The sequence below is a fragment of the Sturnira hondurensis genome, unplaced genomic scaffold (genome assembly GCF_014824575.4).
Source record: "Sturnira hondurensis isolate 20B ecotype Veracruz unplaced genomic scaffold, ASM1482457v3 Scaffold0002638, whole genome shotgun sequence".
In the NCBI taxonomy this organism is placed as follows: domain Eukaryota; kingdom Metazoa; phylum Chordata; class Mammalia; order Chiroptera; family Phyllostomidae; genus Sturnira; species Sturnira hondurensis.
In genome coordinates, this window is record NW_028075269.1 from 12,275,472 (window position 1) to 12,291,974 (window position 16,503).

Consider the following 16,503-nt stretch of genomic DNA (forward strand, 5'->3'; position numbering starts at 1 on the left):
AAGTTTGTTTAGTCCAGGATGAGCCGCTCAGTTTCATCCTCCTGTTCCTGTTGCTTGTTTTAATATCCAGAGCCAGGGGCTAAACTTGTTATGGTGCAGGAAGGATGCTCGTGGACTTCTAGAAAAGGAGAACAGATGTAGACAGAGAATGGGTAGAACCAAAACTTTAGTCTTGATGTGTGGGGTAGAGGTGAGGATGGGGTGAGAAATGCAGAATTCTGGCCCTGGGAGACTTAAATTCTTTGTGCATTTTTGTTTTGGGGGTGTGTGTATCACATAGGGATCAAGTCAACATGGTATTGGGAAAAATCAGTGTTGATGCCGTTTGCGGATGTCAAAAATGAATCAATCAATAAATAAAACCAACCTTGGCTAGTGTGGCTCAGTTGGTTGGAATGTTGTCCTGTTGACCAAAAGGTCGTGCGTGGGTTCAGTTTGCAGGCAGGGCACATAATCAGGTTGCGGGTTCAATCTCCCAGTTGGGGCATGAACAAGAAGGCAACCAACTGATGTTTCTCTCTCACACTGATATTTCTCTTTCTTTCGCCCTCGCTCTCTCTCCTCTCTTCCCCTCCCCCTTCCCCTTCCTTTCTCTCTTTCAAAAGGCAGTGAAAATAAATAAAACCAACCAACCAAACAAACAAAATTCTCCAAATACACCAAAGGCTCAATTCATAATCTGTGGCAATCAAGCATCTGAACAATGACTTGGATGTACATTATAATGTGCTAATTATTCTTGTTGAACATTTAAGTATAAAACTCACTTCAGATGTGTTTAGTTTTTTTTTTTAATCAGGAGGCAGAGTAATCTGCTTTTAACTTAAATAATTAGAGAACAACATTCATTGTAATATGTTGAAACGGTAGCCTATAATTAACCTTAGTGTCAAAGATGGGTATTTTTTAAGTTAATTTTATTTATCTGAGTAATCTTTGAGTACTTACAGAGAGCTGTATGACCTATTGAGAAGAATAATAAGTGGTTTCCGACATCAGGAAGCTTATAATCCAATAGGAAAGGTAGGAGAGGTACAAACAGTATGCGATGGGGGCTCAGAGAAAAGAAAGATTAATTTCTGCTGGAGGCATGGAATCAGGGAAGATTTCTTGGAAGTGATGATGTTAGAGGTGGGCCTTCGAAGGTGGATAGATTTTACTAGGTAGATACAGACTGTTAGGTAACCTTCCCCTGTATTCCCCTAACGACAGCCTGTGTACATTTGTTGTACCACTAAATACAGTGTGCTGTCAATGCTACTTCTTTCTGTGTCTGTGTCCTGCGTGGGTTATAAACTCTTCTAGGGTTAGGGCTATACGTTATTCATCTTTGTGTTTCCAGCACCTAGCACAGGGCCTTCCCATAGCAGATATACATGAAGTATTTGGTATATTTATGATATGAAGGGCAATCTCATCTAGTTCCAGGGCATCAGTGAAGAAGTGAAAAAGACATTGCATAGTGATTTAGTATATCAATGTTTACGTTAAGTTTACCTGCTTCTAAAATAATGAAATAATTTGGAAAAATTCAAAATAACAGCAACTCAAGCAAGATAGGTGTTTATTTCTCTCTTGCATAAAAGAAGTTTGAATGTAGGTGGTCTAAGGCTGGTATAGAGGAACCATGAGGTTATCAAGAATGGAGGCTCTTTCCAGCTCCACTCAGCATCCTTAGGGTGTAATCCTTGTCAGGGACCAAGATGGCTGCTGGAGGTCCAGCCAGCACATTGAAGTTCAGGATAGCTAGCATAGGGAGCGAAGAAGGGCACACCCCTCTAGTTTAAGAGAACCCTCCAGAAGTTGCACACATTGCCGCTTGTTTCATTGGCCAGAATTAACTACCATGGCCTTATCTGGTTGCAACAGGAGCTGAAAACAGTCTTTTCTGCAGGCCACAGTGTAGCTAGCTGAAAGCTGGGATCTGTTACTAAGGAGAAATGGGAGAATGACTAAGCAGTCTTGCTTTAATTGCCTGCTTTGCAGTCTGGGTTTGACGCCTGGCTCTGCTACTTACTAGCTTTGTCATGTTGGATAATTTCTTCAGCCTCTCTGAGTTTTGGTTTCCTCATCTGTAACATGGCTTTAATAATTGTTTGTCCTAATTAGGTTATAGTGGGGGACAAGTAAGATCACACACATAAAGAGCATAATACCTGGGATATAATAAGCTCTCAGCACTTGGTTGTTCTTATTCTTATTACTGTTATAGAGCCATCTGAGGTTCTATTGAGTTCAGTGCCAGAACAGAGAGTCTGGCAGCAGCAGAAGTTCTGGATACCAAGCTTCTTTGGGTGAAAGCTGTTCAGCCCCCTCTCCTTCTGCTCCTTCTGCTCCCGCCTTCTCTAATCTGGTGGGTAGATAGGCTGGTGAAAAGCTTGTCTTCAGAAAAGAGGCTCTTGTATATTTTAGTGTCCTGCTGGTGCCTTATGCACTAGCTAACCAAAACACAGCTGATAGGCCTAATTTTAGGTTCACAAGTCTTTAAATTCTGTTTTACATTCTTAACTGTTGGAAATTTGTATGGAAGCAGAGGGGAGGCAGGGGCAATATTCCCTTTACTTTCTGGTTAGAAAATCGCCTCCATATTTTTGCAGTAGGCAATCACTGGAGAGATGTTATAGGCATTCCTACTGTTCTCCTCTCTGTACTTCGGGTCTGTGTGAACCCTGGCGGGTATACCTTGTGTTGAGTGGTAGACTCTGACTCCATGTATGTGAAGAATGAAAATGCTAACCTTCAGCCGCAGTTATAAAAGTAAGGTAAGAGTCAAGAAACTCTTGCCTGCTATTGAATTTTGAGGTTCTTTCCAGAGATGAGAAGACTAATAATAATAGTTATTGAGTGATTTCAGGTCAGGTGCTTTTCCTTTATTTTTTCAAATGATCTCTATACAGCTCCCACAATCAGCTGTGCTATTATAATTATTGTTTCATGGATAAGGAAAGTGATAACTCAAAGAGGTTGAGATTTGCAGGTGGTCACTTAGCTGATAAGTAGAAGGACTAGGATATGAATCTAGGACTGATTCCGAAGTACTTGTTCTTTGCACCATCCCATTTTGCTTCTAATCTTAATTATTGCCACTTACATTTAACCTCTCTAAATTATACACACACTCTCCTGCTGTTTACTATCTGTATGAAGGTACTTTTTAAAGATTTTATTTCTTTTTAGAGAGAAGGGAAGGGAGGGAGAAAGAGAGGAAGAGAAACATCCATCAGTTGCTTCTCATACGTGCTCCAACTGAGGACAAACCCAGAACCCACTCAAACTGGCCCTGACCAGAAGTGGAGCTGGGCAGCCTTTTGCTTTGTAGGAGGGCGCTCAACCAGGTGAGCCACACGGGCCAGCGCAGTCTGAAAGTATTTAATAGAGACATAGCTTCTGAATATTCTAAAGCTATTCCTTCTATCTGAAGTTTTCTTCCTGGGTAGTTTAGAGTATTTTGATTTTACAGAGTATTTTGGTTAGTAGCAGATTGTTTTGTTAATTTTTTCCATTCAGCACTTCTCTAGCTTAGTGCTTGATACTTAGTAGTCGGTCACCCAGTATATCATTATTTAGTTAATAATAACAGCAATGATAACTATAATTTATTGAGAACTTATTATGTGCCAGGTTCTGTACTGTAAACTTTCTACATACTATCTCATCAAATTTTTTTAATTCTTTAAGGTAGAGTATTTATTAAGGTATTTTTATATATTGTTTGAGATTGGTGATGTAATTGTTTTTACTTTAGATGAAGTATTTTGGGAAGTAGGAAATTTAACAGTGAACAGTTCTAAGTACCTGCTCTCATGGAGCTTATATTGTATGAGCAAAATAGATGTAAGCAAGTAAAACAGTAAATAATATTTCAAATAAGGATGGATCAGTCCTATGAAGGCATTTGAGATCTTGCTTCCTAGCCATTGTCATCAGTTTGGCTAAAATAAACTCTTACACAAATTCTCTTTTAAAAAGCAGAAGGATAGGTAGTAGTATGAATAACAAACTAGGTGAAGGAGAAAGAGAGTGACTGGGATGGGGAAATGGGAGGGAGGCTGTCAAGGGGTCTGAGAAGGACTTTTTTGAGGCAGTGACCTTGGTATGGTTAAAGCCAAGATGGGAAGATCTGAGGGCATCGTGGTCCCAGGGGAGGAGACATCAAGTGTGGAGGTTCCGAGATGGGACAGGCTTTCTGAGGGATACTAAGGATGGTTGGAGGAGGACTAGAGGAAGTCAGGTTTCCAAGTAGGCCATGATACAGATTTGGGACTTTATTTCCAGTAGCCATGGACTGTTCTAAGCATAGGAATGAGTGATCTGATATATGTTCTTCAAGTTTCACTCTGATTCCTTTGAGAGAGTGGACTGTGGGGTGGGGAGAGCGGGGGCAGTGCTGCTGCCTGCACTGGCTAGTAGTGGGGAGGGTGAAGAGGAACTGGAGATGGCGCGTCTTTTAGAGTCAGGTGATGAATCTTCTCAGGCCCAAGAGAAGTTTGGATCTGAGCAATTATGTAAAGATGGTCGCCTAACATATGAGTGGATTTGGAGTTGGAAAATCAAATGATGTGAAGATGGTAAAGAATTTTTGAGCCCTGGCTGGCGTAGCTCAGTGGATTGAGCGCGGGCCTGCGAACCAGACGATCGCGGTTCGACTCCCAGTCAGGGCACATGCCTGCATTGCAAACCGGTTCCTTGCAGGCTAACTACCAGCAGGTGAAGCACAAAAGGCAACCATACATTGATGTTTCTCTCCCTCTCTCCTTCCCCTCTAAAAATAAATAAATAAATAAAATCTTTAAAAAAAAAGAATTTTTGTACGTGGCACAGTACTAAAATTTAGTTCTGTTTCCTTTAGACAAGGCTTTGCTTTCTGATTTAGTTCCTTAGGAAGACTACTTACATATTGTGTCTCATAATCCTTTTTCACTGTTTCTCCCAAACAAAACCTGTTTGTAAAAATGACAGAAAGTCGGGTTGACTTTTTTTTTTAAAGCATGGTACCAACACAAGGCCAGTGGGATAAAAAAAAAAAACAAAACAGACAGCCAATTCCAGTTTTTTTTTTTTCTGAACTCAGCATCTTCTGATTCTTTGTAATATAGAATTCAATACTTAGGAGCTACCTGAGGATATTTAAGTGACTTTCATTTACATTTTTACTGATACATGATTTTTCTCTTGGTGCTCAGCTGGTTGACTCCCGTAAAAAGTACAGAGACTGGTTGTCAAAAAATACTTCTTGTTCTGATACCACTTTTACCTACCATATTCCACCTTTGTTTCTGCCTCTTGCTCGTTTTCAAAGGATGCTTACATTAGAATGAGCTGTCTTATTTCTGTATTTTGAGGTCAATGATGGGCATGTGTTTATGAAGTATTTTGAACCTCTTTGAAGAAAGACACCTCAACTTTCTTGGTGTTCAAACAAGCACCCTTAGAGGCTTTTTAAAAACCCTTCAGAGATAATTGCTTCCAGGGGTAGCAATTTCAAGTGTCTATAGGGACAAGAGAGGTGATGTGAATGAGAGAAGCAAGCCAGAGTTACTATGGCAAACGGGAGAGAGCTGGCCTTGCTTAAAGTGGGTAGCTGCTATTCAGCTTCAGCTAATTGCTGCTCTGTGGGGATGGGAACCCAGTACAATCATACCTTCAGATTTTCAAATGAAGCTAGAAATTTTTATTATATCCCATTTCCTGATTTTTTTAAGTAGTGACTAATTTAAAAATTCCAGTATGCTGTGTGGGACAACACTCTAAAGGCCTAAAAAGTTTTCAGGCTGTGTATGTGTGGGTTCTGATTTGTCCCATTTTCCTCATTTACAGATCGAGAAACAGAAACCCAGAGATAGAGAGTGGCTCATCCACACTCACGCAGCAGTTAGTGGAGGAATAGAGCCCGCATCTCCTTTTTCTTGGTGCAAGACTGCACTATAAGAAAGTTGAACTTCTTGGGGACTCTGGGGAAAGCTAAATTCCTTTCCCTAGAAAAGTGCATATATATTTCGTATTTGACATACTGTTTTGGAGATGTCAAACTGCCTGGAGTCCATACATGAACACTGGGTAAAGAACTCCCTTTTACCTGCTGGTTCTTACATTGGCAGTGCAAAGGGAACAGTGCCCAGCATTTATACTTAGGCGAACTCATGGAGAGAAGCACTGGAAGAAGAGGCCCCAGGATTTTCCTTCCTTGGTCCCTCCCTTCTCCCCTCCCTTCCCTTCCCTTTGTATACTAAATCTTAATTAGACAGTACACTTAGGTAAGTCTAAGACTCTTCCTACCACTATTCCTGATACCGGTCTCTCAAATCATTGCTTTTCCAGTCTTTCACATACATATACATCATCCAAAGAAAATAACAGTTTTGTGGGCTTATAAAAAACTAAATGACATTTATAGTACGTATCATTTTGCAAGTTAAATTCAACATTATGTCTTGTCTTATATCCAGGTACATATAGGTCTACTTTATTCCTTTAATTTGCTATGTCATAATTTATAGTGTGTGAATTCTGTAATTTATTTAGCCACTCACTATTGATGAATGCTTAGGATGTTTCCAGTTTCACACTATTACAAACAGTGCAGCAATAAGTATTTTTGTGCATACCTTCTGGGTACATGTGCTAGTGTTGTTTCTCAAGGGGTGAAAGAGGAATGGACTTGCTAGGCCTAGGCCTGTGACTTCAGAGTAGCTCCATCATTTTAATCAGCAACATATGAAAGCCCCCAGTTTCCCCAGAGCCCCACATCACTTGGTATTACCAAATCAAAACTTTTTTCACTATAATGGATAAAACATTTTGTTGATTAAATAATTTGAGATTTAAAAATATATATATATTTTATTGATTGTCTAGTACAGTTGTCCCATTCTCCCCCATCACTCCCTTCTGCCCTGCGTACCCCCTCACACCCACATTCCCCGCTTTAGTTCATGTCCATGGATTGTACATATAAGTTCTTTGGCTTCTACATTTCCTATTCTATTCTTACCCTCCCCCTGTCTATTTTCTACCTACCATCTATGCTACTTATTCTCTGTACCTTTCCCCCTCTCTCCCTCTCCAACTCCCCTGTTGATAACCCTCCATGTGATCTCCATTTCTGTGGTTCTGTTCCTGTTCTAGTTGTTGGCTTAGTTTGCTTTTGTTTTTGTTTTAGGTGTGGTTGCTAATGATTGTGAGTTTGCTGTCATTTTACTGTTCATATTTTTTATCTTTTTCTTAGATAAATCCCTTTAACATTTCATATAATAAATGCTTGGTGATGATGAACTCCTTTAATTTGACCTTATCTGAGAAGCATTTTATCTGCTCTTCCATTCTAAATGAAAGCTTTGCTGGATAGAGCAATCTTGGATGTAGGTCCTTGCCTTTTATGACTTGGAATACTTCTTTCCAGCCTCCTCTTGCCTGTAAGGTCTCTTTTGAGAAATCAGCTGACAGTCTTAGGGGAACTCGTTTGTAGGTAATTGTCTCCTTTTCTCTTGCTGCTTCTAGGATTCTCTCCTTCATTTTAATCTTGGGTAATAATTATGATGTGCTTTGGTGTGTTCCTCCTTGAGTCCAACTTCTTTGAGACTCTCTGAGCTTCCTGGACTTCCTAGAAGTCTGTTTCCTTTGCCAGATTAAGGAAGTTCTCCTTTATTATTTGTTCAGATAAGTTTTTCACTTGCTACTCTTCCTCTTCCCCTTCTGGTACCCCTATAATTTGGATGTTAGAACATTTAAAGATATCCTGGAGACTCCTAAGCCTCTCCTCATTTTTTTAAAATTCTTGTTTCTTCCTTCTTTTCTGGTTGGATGTTTCTTTCTTCCTTCTGGTCCACTCCATTGATTTGAGTCCCAGCTTTCTTCCCATCACAATTGGTTCCCTGTACATTTTCCTTAATTTCACTTAGCATAGCCTTCATTTTTTTCATCTAATTTACGACCAAATTCAACCAATTCTGTGAGCATCCTGATTACCAGTGCTTTGAACTGTGCATCTGATAGGTTGGCTGTCTCTTTGTCACTTAGTTGTATTTTTTATGGAGCTTTGATCTGTTCTTTCCTTTGGACCATGTTTTTGTCTTGGTAAGCCTGTTAGGTGGTGAGGGGCGGAGCCTTAGGTGTTCACCTGGGCAGGGTAGCCCACATAGCTTAGTTGTGACACTGTATGTGGGGAAGGGATCTGAGAGGGAACAGTGCTGCTTGCTCTGCTCTCTGTGGGCTTTTAGTCACTTCCCCCACTTCCCATAAGCAAATTTGGCCCTTCTGGTGCTGATTCCCTGGTGGATGGGTTTGTGTACATTCTAGGACCCTGTGCGTCTCTCCATTGAACTCTCCTGTGAGGCTGGGAATTTCTCCCACTGCCACCTCAACCCCCACAGGTGTTTATAATCAGTTCTGTCAGTTCTGGTTGTTGTTTGTTTTTAAATTGTTGTTGTCTTTTTTGGGATTGTGTGAGAAGGCACAGTGTGTTTACCTACGCCTCCATCTTGTCCAGAAGTCCTAATTTGAGCTTTCTAAAACAAGTTTTATATGTTAATTAGCCGTTTCACATTTCTATTTTGTTTGTATCCTTTGTTGGGATTTCTTTTGGGCTTGCCTTCTTATTTATAGAGACCCCTTATGTATTTTCTTGTTTATTATATGAAAATGTTTATTTATTTTTAACTTACAATACACTTTTATTTAATAATTTTTTTGTATTTTTTAAATTACCATTTAGTTCCCTTACCCCCCTCCCTCCTAGAATCACAACACTGTCTTCCATGCCATGAGTCCTTTGTCTTTTTGCCCAACCCCTCCACCCCTCCCATTTGTTGTCTTCTTGCTCTCTGTGAGTCTGTATCTATTTTGTTAGATCAGTTTGCTCATTACCTTCCATATATGAGTGAAATCATATGGTATCTGTCTTTCTCTGACTAGCTTATTTCACATAATGTTCTCCAGGTCCATCCATACTGTCACAAAGGATAAAACTTTCTTTCTTTTTTTTTATAGCTAAATAGTATTCCATTATGTAAATGTCCCATAGTTGTTTTATCCACTCATCTATTGACAGACACTTGAGCTGCTTCCGTATTTTGGTGATTGTAAATAATACTGCAATGAACATAGGGGTGCTTCTGTTCTTTCAAATCAGTGTTTTGGGTTCCTTTGAATATATTCCCAGAAGTGGGATTGCTAGGTTAAAAGGCGGTTCCATTTGTAATTTTTTTAGGAAACTCCATACTGTCTTCCACAGTGGCTGTACCAGTTTGCATTCCCACCAACAGTACATGAAGGCTCCCTTACCTCTACATCCTCACCGACTCTTGTTGTTTATTGACTTAGTGATGATACCCATTCTGGCAGGTGTGAGGTGATATCTCAATGTGATTTTAATTTGCCTATTTCTGATGATTAATGACTTGAATTTTTTTCATCTGTCTATTGGTCATCTGTATTGGTCATCTATTGGTCATTGTCCACTTTAGAGAAGTGTCTATTCAAGTTCTTTGCCTGTTTTTTAATTAGATTGTTTGCCTTTCTGGTATTAAGTTGTATATGTTATTTATTTATTTTGGAAATTAACCCCTATCAGATGTATCATTGGTGAATATGTTCCACACAGTGGGTTCCCTTTTAATTTTGTTAACAGTTTCTTTGGCTGTGCAGCAGTTTTTTAGTTTGATTTAGTCCTATTTGTTTATTTTTTCCTTTATTTTCCTTGTCTTAGGGGACTTATTGGCAAAAATATTGCTGCAAGAGATGTCTGAGATTTTACTGGCAATGTTTTCTTCTAGTATTTGTACAGTTTTATGAATTTTTTAGTGTATTTTTAATTTTAATTATATTTTATTGATTATGCTATTATAGCTGTCCTGATTTTCCCTCCTTTGCCCTCCCTCTACCCAGCAACCCTCACTTCCTCAGGGAGTCCTCCTACCTTTGCTCCTGTCCGTGAGGCATGTGTGTAAGTTCTTTGGCTACTCCAATTCCTGTACCGTAGTTTACATCCCAGTGGCTATTCTGTAACTACCTACTTGTACTTCTTAATCCCCCACCTCTTTACCCATTCCCCCTTCCCATCTGGCAATCATCAAAATGCTATCCATATCCATGATTCTGTCTCTGTTTTTCTTGTTTGCTTGGTTTGTTTTTTAAATTCAATTGTCGATACATATGCATTTATTGCCATTTTATTGTTCATAGTTTTGATCTTCTCCTGTTTCTTGAATAAGTCCCTTTAACATTTCATGTAATGGTGTTTTGGTCATGATGAACTCCTTTAGTTTTTTCTTGTCTGGGAAACTCTTTATCTGTTTACCCTTCCATTCCAAATGACAGGTTTGCTAGAGCAATTTTGGCTGTAAGTCGCTACTTTTCATGACTTTGACTATTTCTTTCCAATCCCTTCTAGCCTGCAAAGTTTCTTTTGAAAAATCAGCTGACAGTCTTATGGGAACTTCCCTGTAGGTAACTAACTTTTTTCTCTTGCTGCTTTTAAGATTCTCTCTTTATCTTTAACCTTTGGCATTTTGATTATGATGTGTCCTGGAGTGAGCCTCTTTGCATCCATCTTGTTTGGGATTCTCTGGGCTTCCTGGATTTTCATGTCTATTTCCTCCACCAAATTAGGGAAGTGTTTTTTCATTATTTTTCAAATACATTTCCAATTTCTTGCTCTTTTTCCTCTCCTTCTGGCACCCCTATGATGTGAATGTTGGCCCTCTTGAATTTGCCCAGAGGCTACACTATCTTAATTTTTTTGGATTCTTTTTTTTTCTTATTGTTCTGATGAGTTGTTTGTTGCTTCCTCATTTCAAGTCATTGATTTGATTCTCAGCTTCATCCATTCTACAGTTTGATGTGGTTGTGTGAAGAGGCAAGCAATCTTCTGGTATGTATTTGTTGTGACTTCCATATAATCCTTTTATCCACTTTGAGTTTATTCTTGTCTGTGGTGTAAGGTAGTAATCTAGTTTCATTTCTTTTGCTTATACCTGTCTAATTTTCCTAGAACCATTTATTGAGGAGACTTCTTTACTCCACTCTATGCTCCTGCTTCCTCTGTCAAATACTAAGTGACCATCTAAGAATGGGTTGATTTCTGGGCTCCCTGTTCTGTTCTGTTGAGCCATAAGCCTTTTTTATAGTGCCATGCTGTTTTGATTACATTGACCTTATAGTATAATTTGATACCAGGTTTTTGATCCCTCAACTTTGTTCTTTCTCAGTATTGCTGAGGCTGAGGCTGTTCAGGATCTTTTGGGCTCCATATATATTTTTGGAATGTTTTTTCTAGATCTGTGAAATATGCCATTGGTATTTTAGTAGGAACTGCTCTGAATCTGTTGATTGCTTTGGGTGGTATCTCCCAATTCATGAACATAGTATATGGTCCCACTTATCTGTATCTTCCTCAATTTATTTCCTTCATGTCCTTCAGTTTTCCAAGTTTATCTTGTGTTCTTGATACCAACCTCTTCTGTTGTATGTTTTCATCTTTCTTATTTGCATCTTCATGATTCTGGTTTTGGTATTTACTAGCTGTGTAATTTGGGGACATTGCCCGACTGCCACAGTTATTTTGTTACTGTGAAGTGCCAATGAAAGATTGTACGAGCTCTGTGATTTTGGGGTTCTTCCCGCCATTTTTTAATTTCCACCAGCCATATTCTGAAATATAAAGTGAGAATACACTATATTTTAGGCTTATTGTGAAAGACCAATGGAAAAGCATATGAAAGTGCTTTGGAAAGTAGAGAACATCTTTACATGTAAGGCCTTTTTGTTTTCCTCTTGTCGTCATTATGAATCACCCCTAGGAGCTGGCTTTTGTGAAGCATCCTGCATCTCCACAGATTGATCAGACCTGAGGGGTGGGGTGGGTGTCACGAAATAGCACTCCTCTCTTTTTTATTCTACATGCTTTTAGTGGGGGAAAGAGGTGCATAAATAAGGTGTGCTTACACTGAATTCCGTATTCTTGGAATGCATTGTGTGGGGTGGAGGTGGAGAAGAGCAGTATCAGGAGAATCTCGTTTTTTTACCTCACCGTGCTTGCCCCGAGAAGTGACAGAGTAGAATCTGCCCATTTATGGAATCGAATGTCTACAAGGTTAGAATTAGCTTGTCTTTGGTTGCTATTCTGGTCTACTTCTCAATTAGAATGCAGGTTTCAGCGGCAGCTGCTCTATTCCACCATAGTAAGGAAGTATGAGGGTACACTCTCCCGTTCCCATTCCCTTTTGACTGATGGTGGTCCTCTGCAAACAAATGATTAGTGGAAGCATGATACCACCGTATGGTTTAGGGACATTCATGCTTCAATACCACCTTAGACCTAGACAACCCTGTGCCGCTGCCCCATACCCCATGCTTTAGAAGGCTCTCCTTTGGCCATACCCATCTCCTGGCTCACTCTCCAGGTACTGAGGGCCCAAGAATTACCAGACAAAATGTCCTGAACCTACTTCCAGGACCTGCAGAGTTCCTTTCTGAGTTCATCCTCCCAAAGGTGGATCAAGCCGTTAGACCCCACCCCTGATACGTGCTTTCCTAAGTCGGGGTGAATAAGGGCAACCACTTGAGAGGGGTATTTCCAGAACTCTGCTAGCTTGAATGTCTGTGTATGAGGCTTCATGAGGTACAGGAGGATTGGGGTATGGGAGCAGAAAGAAGGTGTACTGGGGGCCCAGGACCCTCCATTTGTACTGCAGCCCAGTCCAGCAGCTGTCAGGGGCAGGTCTGCCCAGAGGAACCTCTCCCTTCTGACCAACTGCTTATTTTATGGTTTCTTAAAAAAAAAAAAAAAAGCCATAGAGAAAGGGTTTTTTTCACCACCCATTTACAGACTGAGTATAGCTGCCTCAATGTAGACCCTAGCTGATCTTTGAGAATAATACTCAAACAGGGTGGGGTGGGGAGGTGGAATGGTGGCTTTCCTGAAGGGTCAGTCTCTGTGCCTCCCCTCCATCTCTCCCCTGGATGGGCAGTGCTGCCGATGCTTTGTTTCGAGGAGAAGGATTCTGCTGACACACAGTATTTTTATGAAAGAAGGCAAAGGGTTCCCTTATCTCTCCTCACAGGGCACATCTGCCTGCACACAGGCTGTCTGCTTCTTAGGGATTCCTTTGTCGCTCTGTTTCCTTTCTGAGTGTTTTAAGGCAGTTTCATGCCCTCCTTTCTGTTCTCTAGGGCCGGGGGGAAAGTCAAAATATATTGGGGCTCTTGCTGAAGAGCTTAAAATTGGCGCTTGCAGCTGGGATATGGGGGAAGAGAGCTTTCCAGGGACGGGTGACCTGTGGGCTTAGCCAGTGAGAAGCAGGTCAGAAGAGCGGTATCGCCAGACAGACTTTAGTGTCTGGTTATCTCGTAAGAGCAGGACTGTGTCTGTCAACTTAACCCTTTTTTAGGTACATTGGTTCTCACCCACTCTCTGGTATGGGACCTCTAGGTTTAAATTGGTGAATAAATGTGGAGAGTTGTACATCCCCAATTTTAAAATACAAATTATTAAAACTGAGAAACATAGCTAAAATGGGAAAGTCAATCAAGCTGTGTTTGGGTATCAGTCTTAGTCCTGCCAAATCGGACATTTTCTGTATAGGCTTGGGAGAGAAAGGAGGTTAAAGGGTAAAAAAAGATTTAGCCTTTAGTCTATTTTAATCTGTATGACGGGATCTTACTGAGTATGTATTTCATGTTTTGGAGGAATTGGAATTGGTTCTTCAGGTTTGGGAAAGGTCACTGACTCCGTGGGCAGTTTCAAGTAACAAGATATTTGTGGTGTTTGTTTATATGGTTCTTTTCTGCCCCCGCCCCCTCTAAAGATGGTAACCACTTTACTTCTTCATGCTTCCTTTTTGTCACTGGTAAGGTGAGGGTGATGATTCTCCCCTATCCCACAGAGGTGTTGAGATTAGAAAATAAAACTAATTTTTGTGGTTTTAGATTGTGCTACACATATTTTATTATTAGGACATTCATGTCTTAAGATTGTATTTTCATTCATTCCTTTGTTCTGCAGACTTAAAAAAAAAAACCTTTGATGCTGGGCAGAGATACGGAGATGATAGATGTAGTTCTTACCTTTAAGGAACTTAAAACATTGTGAGGAAGATAGGCAATAAAAAAAAGGTCTCATACATCTATTGTGTTTGCCACATGCCAGGTCCTGTTCTAAGGATATAATATCTCATTTGACATATACCAGCTCATTTAATACCACTACAACCTTATGAAATAGATACTGTATTTAGCCACATATTAGAGACAAAGAAATGAAGGCACAGAGAGACCTGTGCCTTCACACAGGTAGTGGTAGAATTGAGAATCCAGACCTTGTCGCTCTAGAGAGTGTGTTCTAAATCTTTGCTGAGCAATACAGTACTCAGTAGCCATACATGGCTCTGGAGCACTCAAAATATACCTAGCCAGATTGAATTGGGCTGTAAGTGTAAATTTCAAAGACCTAGTATGAAAAAAGTACATGAAATACCACATGTTGACATTGCATATTTGGGATATTCTGTGTTAAGTTGAAGATATTAAACTTAATTTCACTTAATTTTTGTGGCTACCAGAAAACTTAGAATTACATATGTGGCTTGCATTTGTGGCTTACATTGCATTTTTATTTTATGTTTTTTACATTGCATTTTTATTGGACTGTGCTACTCTAAGTCATTACAATGCAATAACAACAGTAAATTAGTGGGTGACATTTATTGAGCACTTACTATGTGCCACATACTGTGCTAATAACTTTACAAACACTATTTTACTTAAGCCTCCAAGTAACTGTTTATTATCTCCATTTTATGGAAGGAAGGAAAAGTTTTGAGAAAGTCAGTAATTTGCCTGAGGTCAGTCAACTAGTTCATGACAGACCCCAAATTTGAAACCATTTATGTCTGACTTAAAAACCTGTACTCAACCAGCACACTGTGATACCATTTCCAATTATATCTTGGAGCATTTTTTGTGTGTTTATTCTGTGAAGAATATTTAATATTGCATACTTCTGTATTTGGTGTGTAGAAGGTCAGAATAAAAGTCATTAGGTCATAAATCAGGCACCTGGAAGGAAGTCTCTTCTGCAGGGCCTTGGCCCTCGGTGAACACTGGCTCAGTTGGGCACTGACATGAAGCAGTCGGCCAGCCAGTACAAATTATCTTTAATTTTCATTCCAGTAGTTCTCTCAGGTCACTGGGCAATTTATGTCTCGGCCCTCTTTAGCCATAGAGAAGATGAAGGGCGATGCAGCTCCCCCTGGTCGTTTAGTTTTCTTGGCTGAGAAAAAGAAAAAATTGCTTTCTGTTTCATTGTTCCATGGAAACGCTGTTTGTGATGGAGAGAGCAACAAAATGCTGTCTAATGACTCCTGACTTTTCTTTTTTCTAGAGCAAAGACTCTGGCGGATTAAAGGCAGCGATGATAGAGTTGGTGGAAAGGTTAAAGTTCAAGAGCTCAGACCCTAAAGTAAGTATTGTTTTAGAATTTATTGGATATTGGTATCCCCATATACAGGTATCCCCCACTTTCTGAAAGTTCACTTTACTCCATTTTGCTTTTATGAAAGACCTGGGTTTTTAAAAAGATTTTATTTGTTTATTTTTAGACAGAAGGGAAGGGAAGGAGAAAGAGGGGGAGAAAAATACCTATTTGTGGTTGCCTTTCACACGCCCCCTACCGGGGACCTGGCCTACAACCCAGGCATGTGCCCAGACTGGGAATCGAACAGGCAAACCTTTGCTTCACAGACTCATGCTCAATCCACTAAGCCACACCAGCCAGCCAGGGCTAGTACCTGTTTTCACTAACTGAAAGAAATCCAAAGAGAATTTTTGCTTTTATGAAGAAGAGTGAAAAGAGCCTTCAGCCTTTGTTTTGCAACGAACCGTTATAGAGGCAGCACAAGCCCGAGTAGCAAGTGGCCCTGCCAAGCTCCTTCCTGAAGAACTACACTCAGCATCTCAGTATCAAGCCACTATAGCTTTGAACTGTGTCTGTGAGCATCTGTGTTTTATCTCCATTTATTTTGTGCAAGATGTGTCATAAAGTATCAGAAAAGCCTGAGAGAGTTCCAAAGGGTGTTACACTTAGCGTAAAACTGGCAATTAAGCATCTTTGGTATGATTTGGTAGGTAATTTGGGGGTATGGGAACACTCAAAAAATTTTCCATATAAATTAATGGTAATTGCTTCTTCACTTTATGCCATTTCAGCTTACAAAAGGTTTCATAGGGACAGGAAAACCTGTATTTCATTCTCCTTGAGCTAAGTTCGAGGGATGTTAACAATCATCTATCAGCATACTGCATCAAGATCTAATTAAGCCTGCTCATCAAAAGCAGTGTTCTAATACGCGTAGAGATAAATCATCTATTTTTCTCTTTCTGTATTTTATGACTTACAACACATAATCATTAATTGTTTTCCCTGAACTGCAGACAGGTGCATTTTTAATCTTCCTTTACCAGGCCTTTGAGACTATTGTCCTCTGTGCCCATTAAATTCAGCCAAAGGCA

At 40.0% G+C, this 16,503-nt stretch overlaps 1 protein-coding gene across 2 annotated transcripts in view; it reads left to right on the forward strand.

Annotated features, from left to right (window-relative positions):
• The window catches only part of TRIM44 (tripartite motif containing 44), a 117,003-nt gene that overhangs the window by 10,738 nt on the left and 89,762 nt on the right, over positions 1–16,503 (forward strand). For both annotated transcript variants that reach the window (XM_037040515.1, XM_037040514.1), the window contains exon 2: positions 15,377–15,454. In XM_037040515.1, the coding sequence (XP_036896410.1) occupies positions 15,377–15,454 (78 nt within the window). The remainder of the gene's footprint in view (positions 1–15,376; positions 15,455–16,503) is intronic.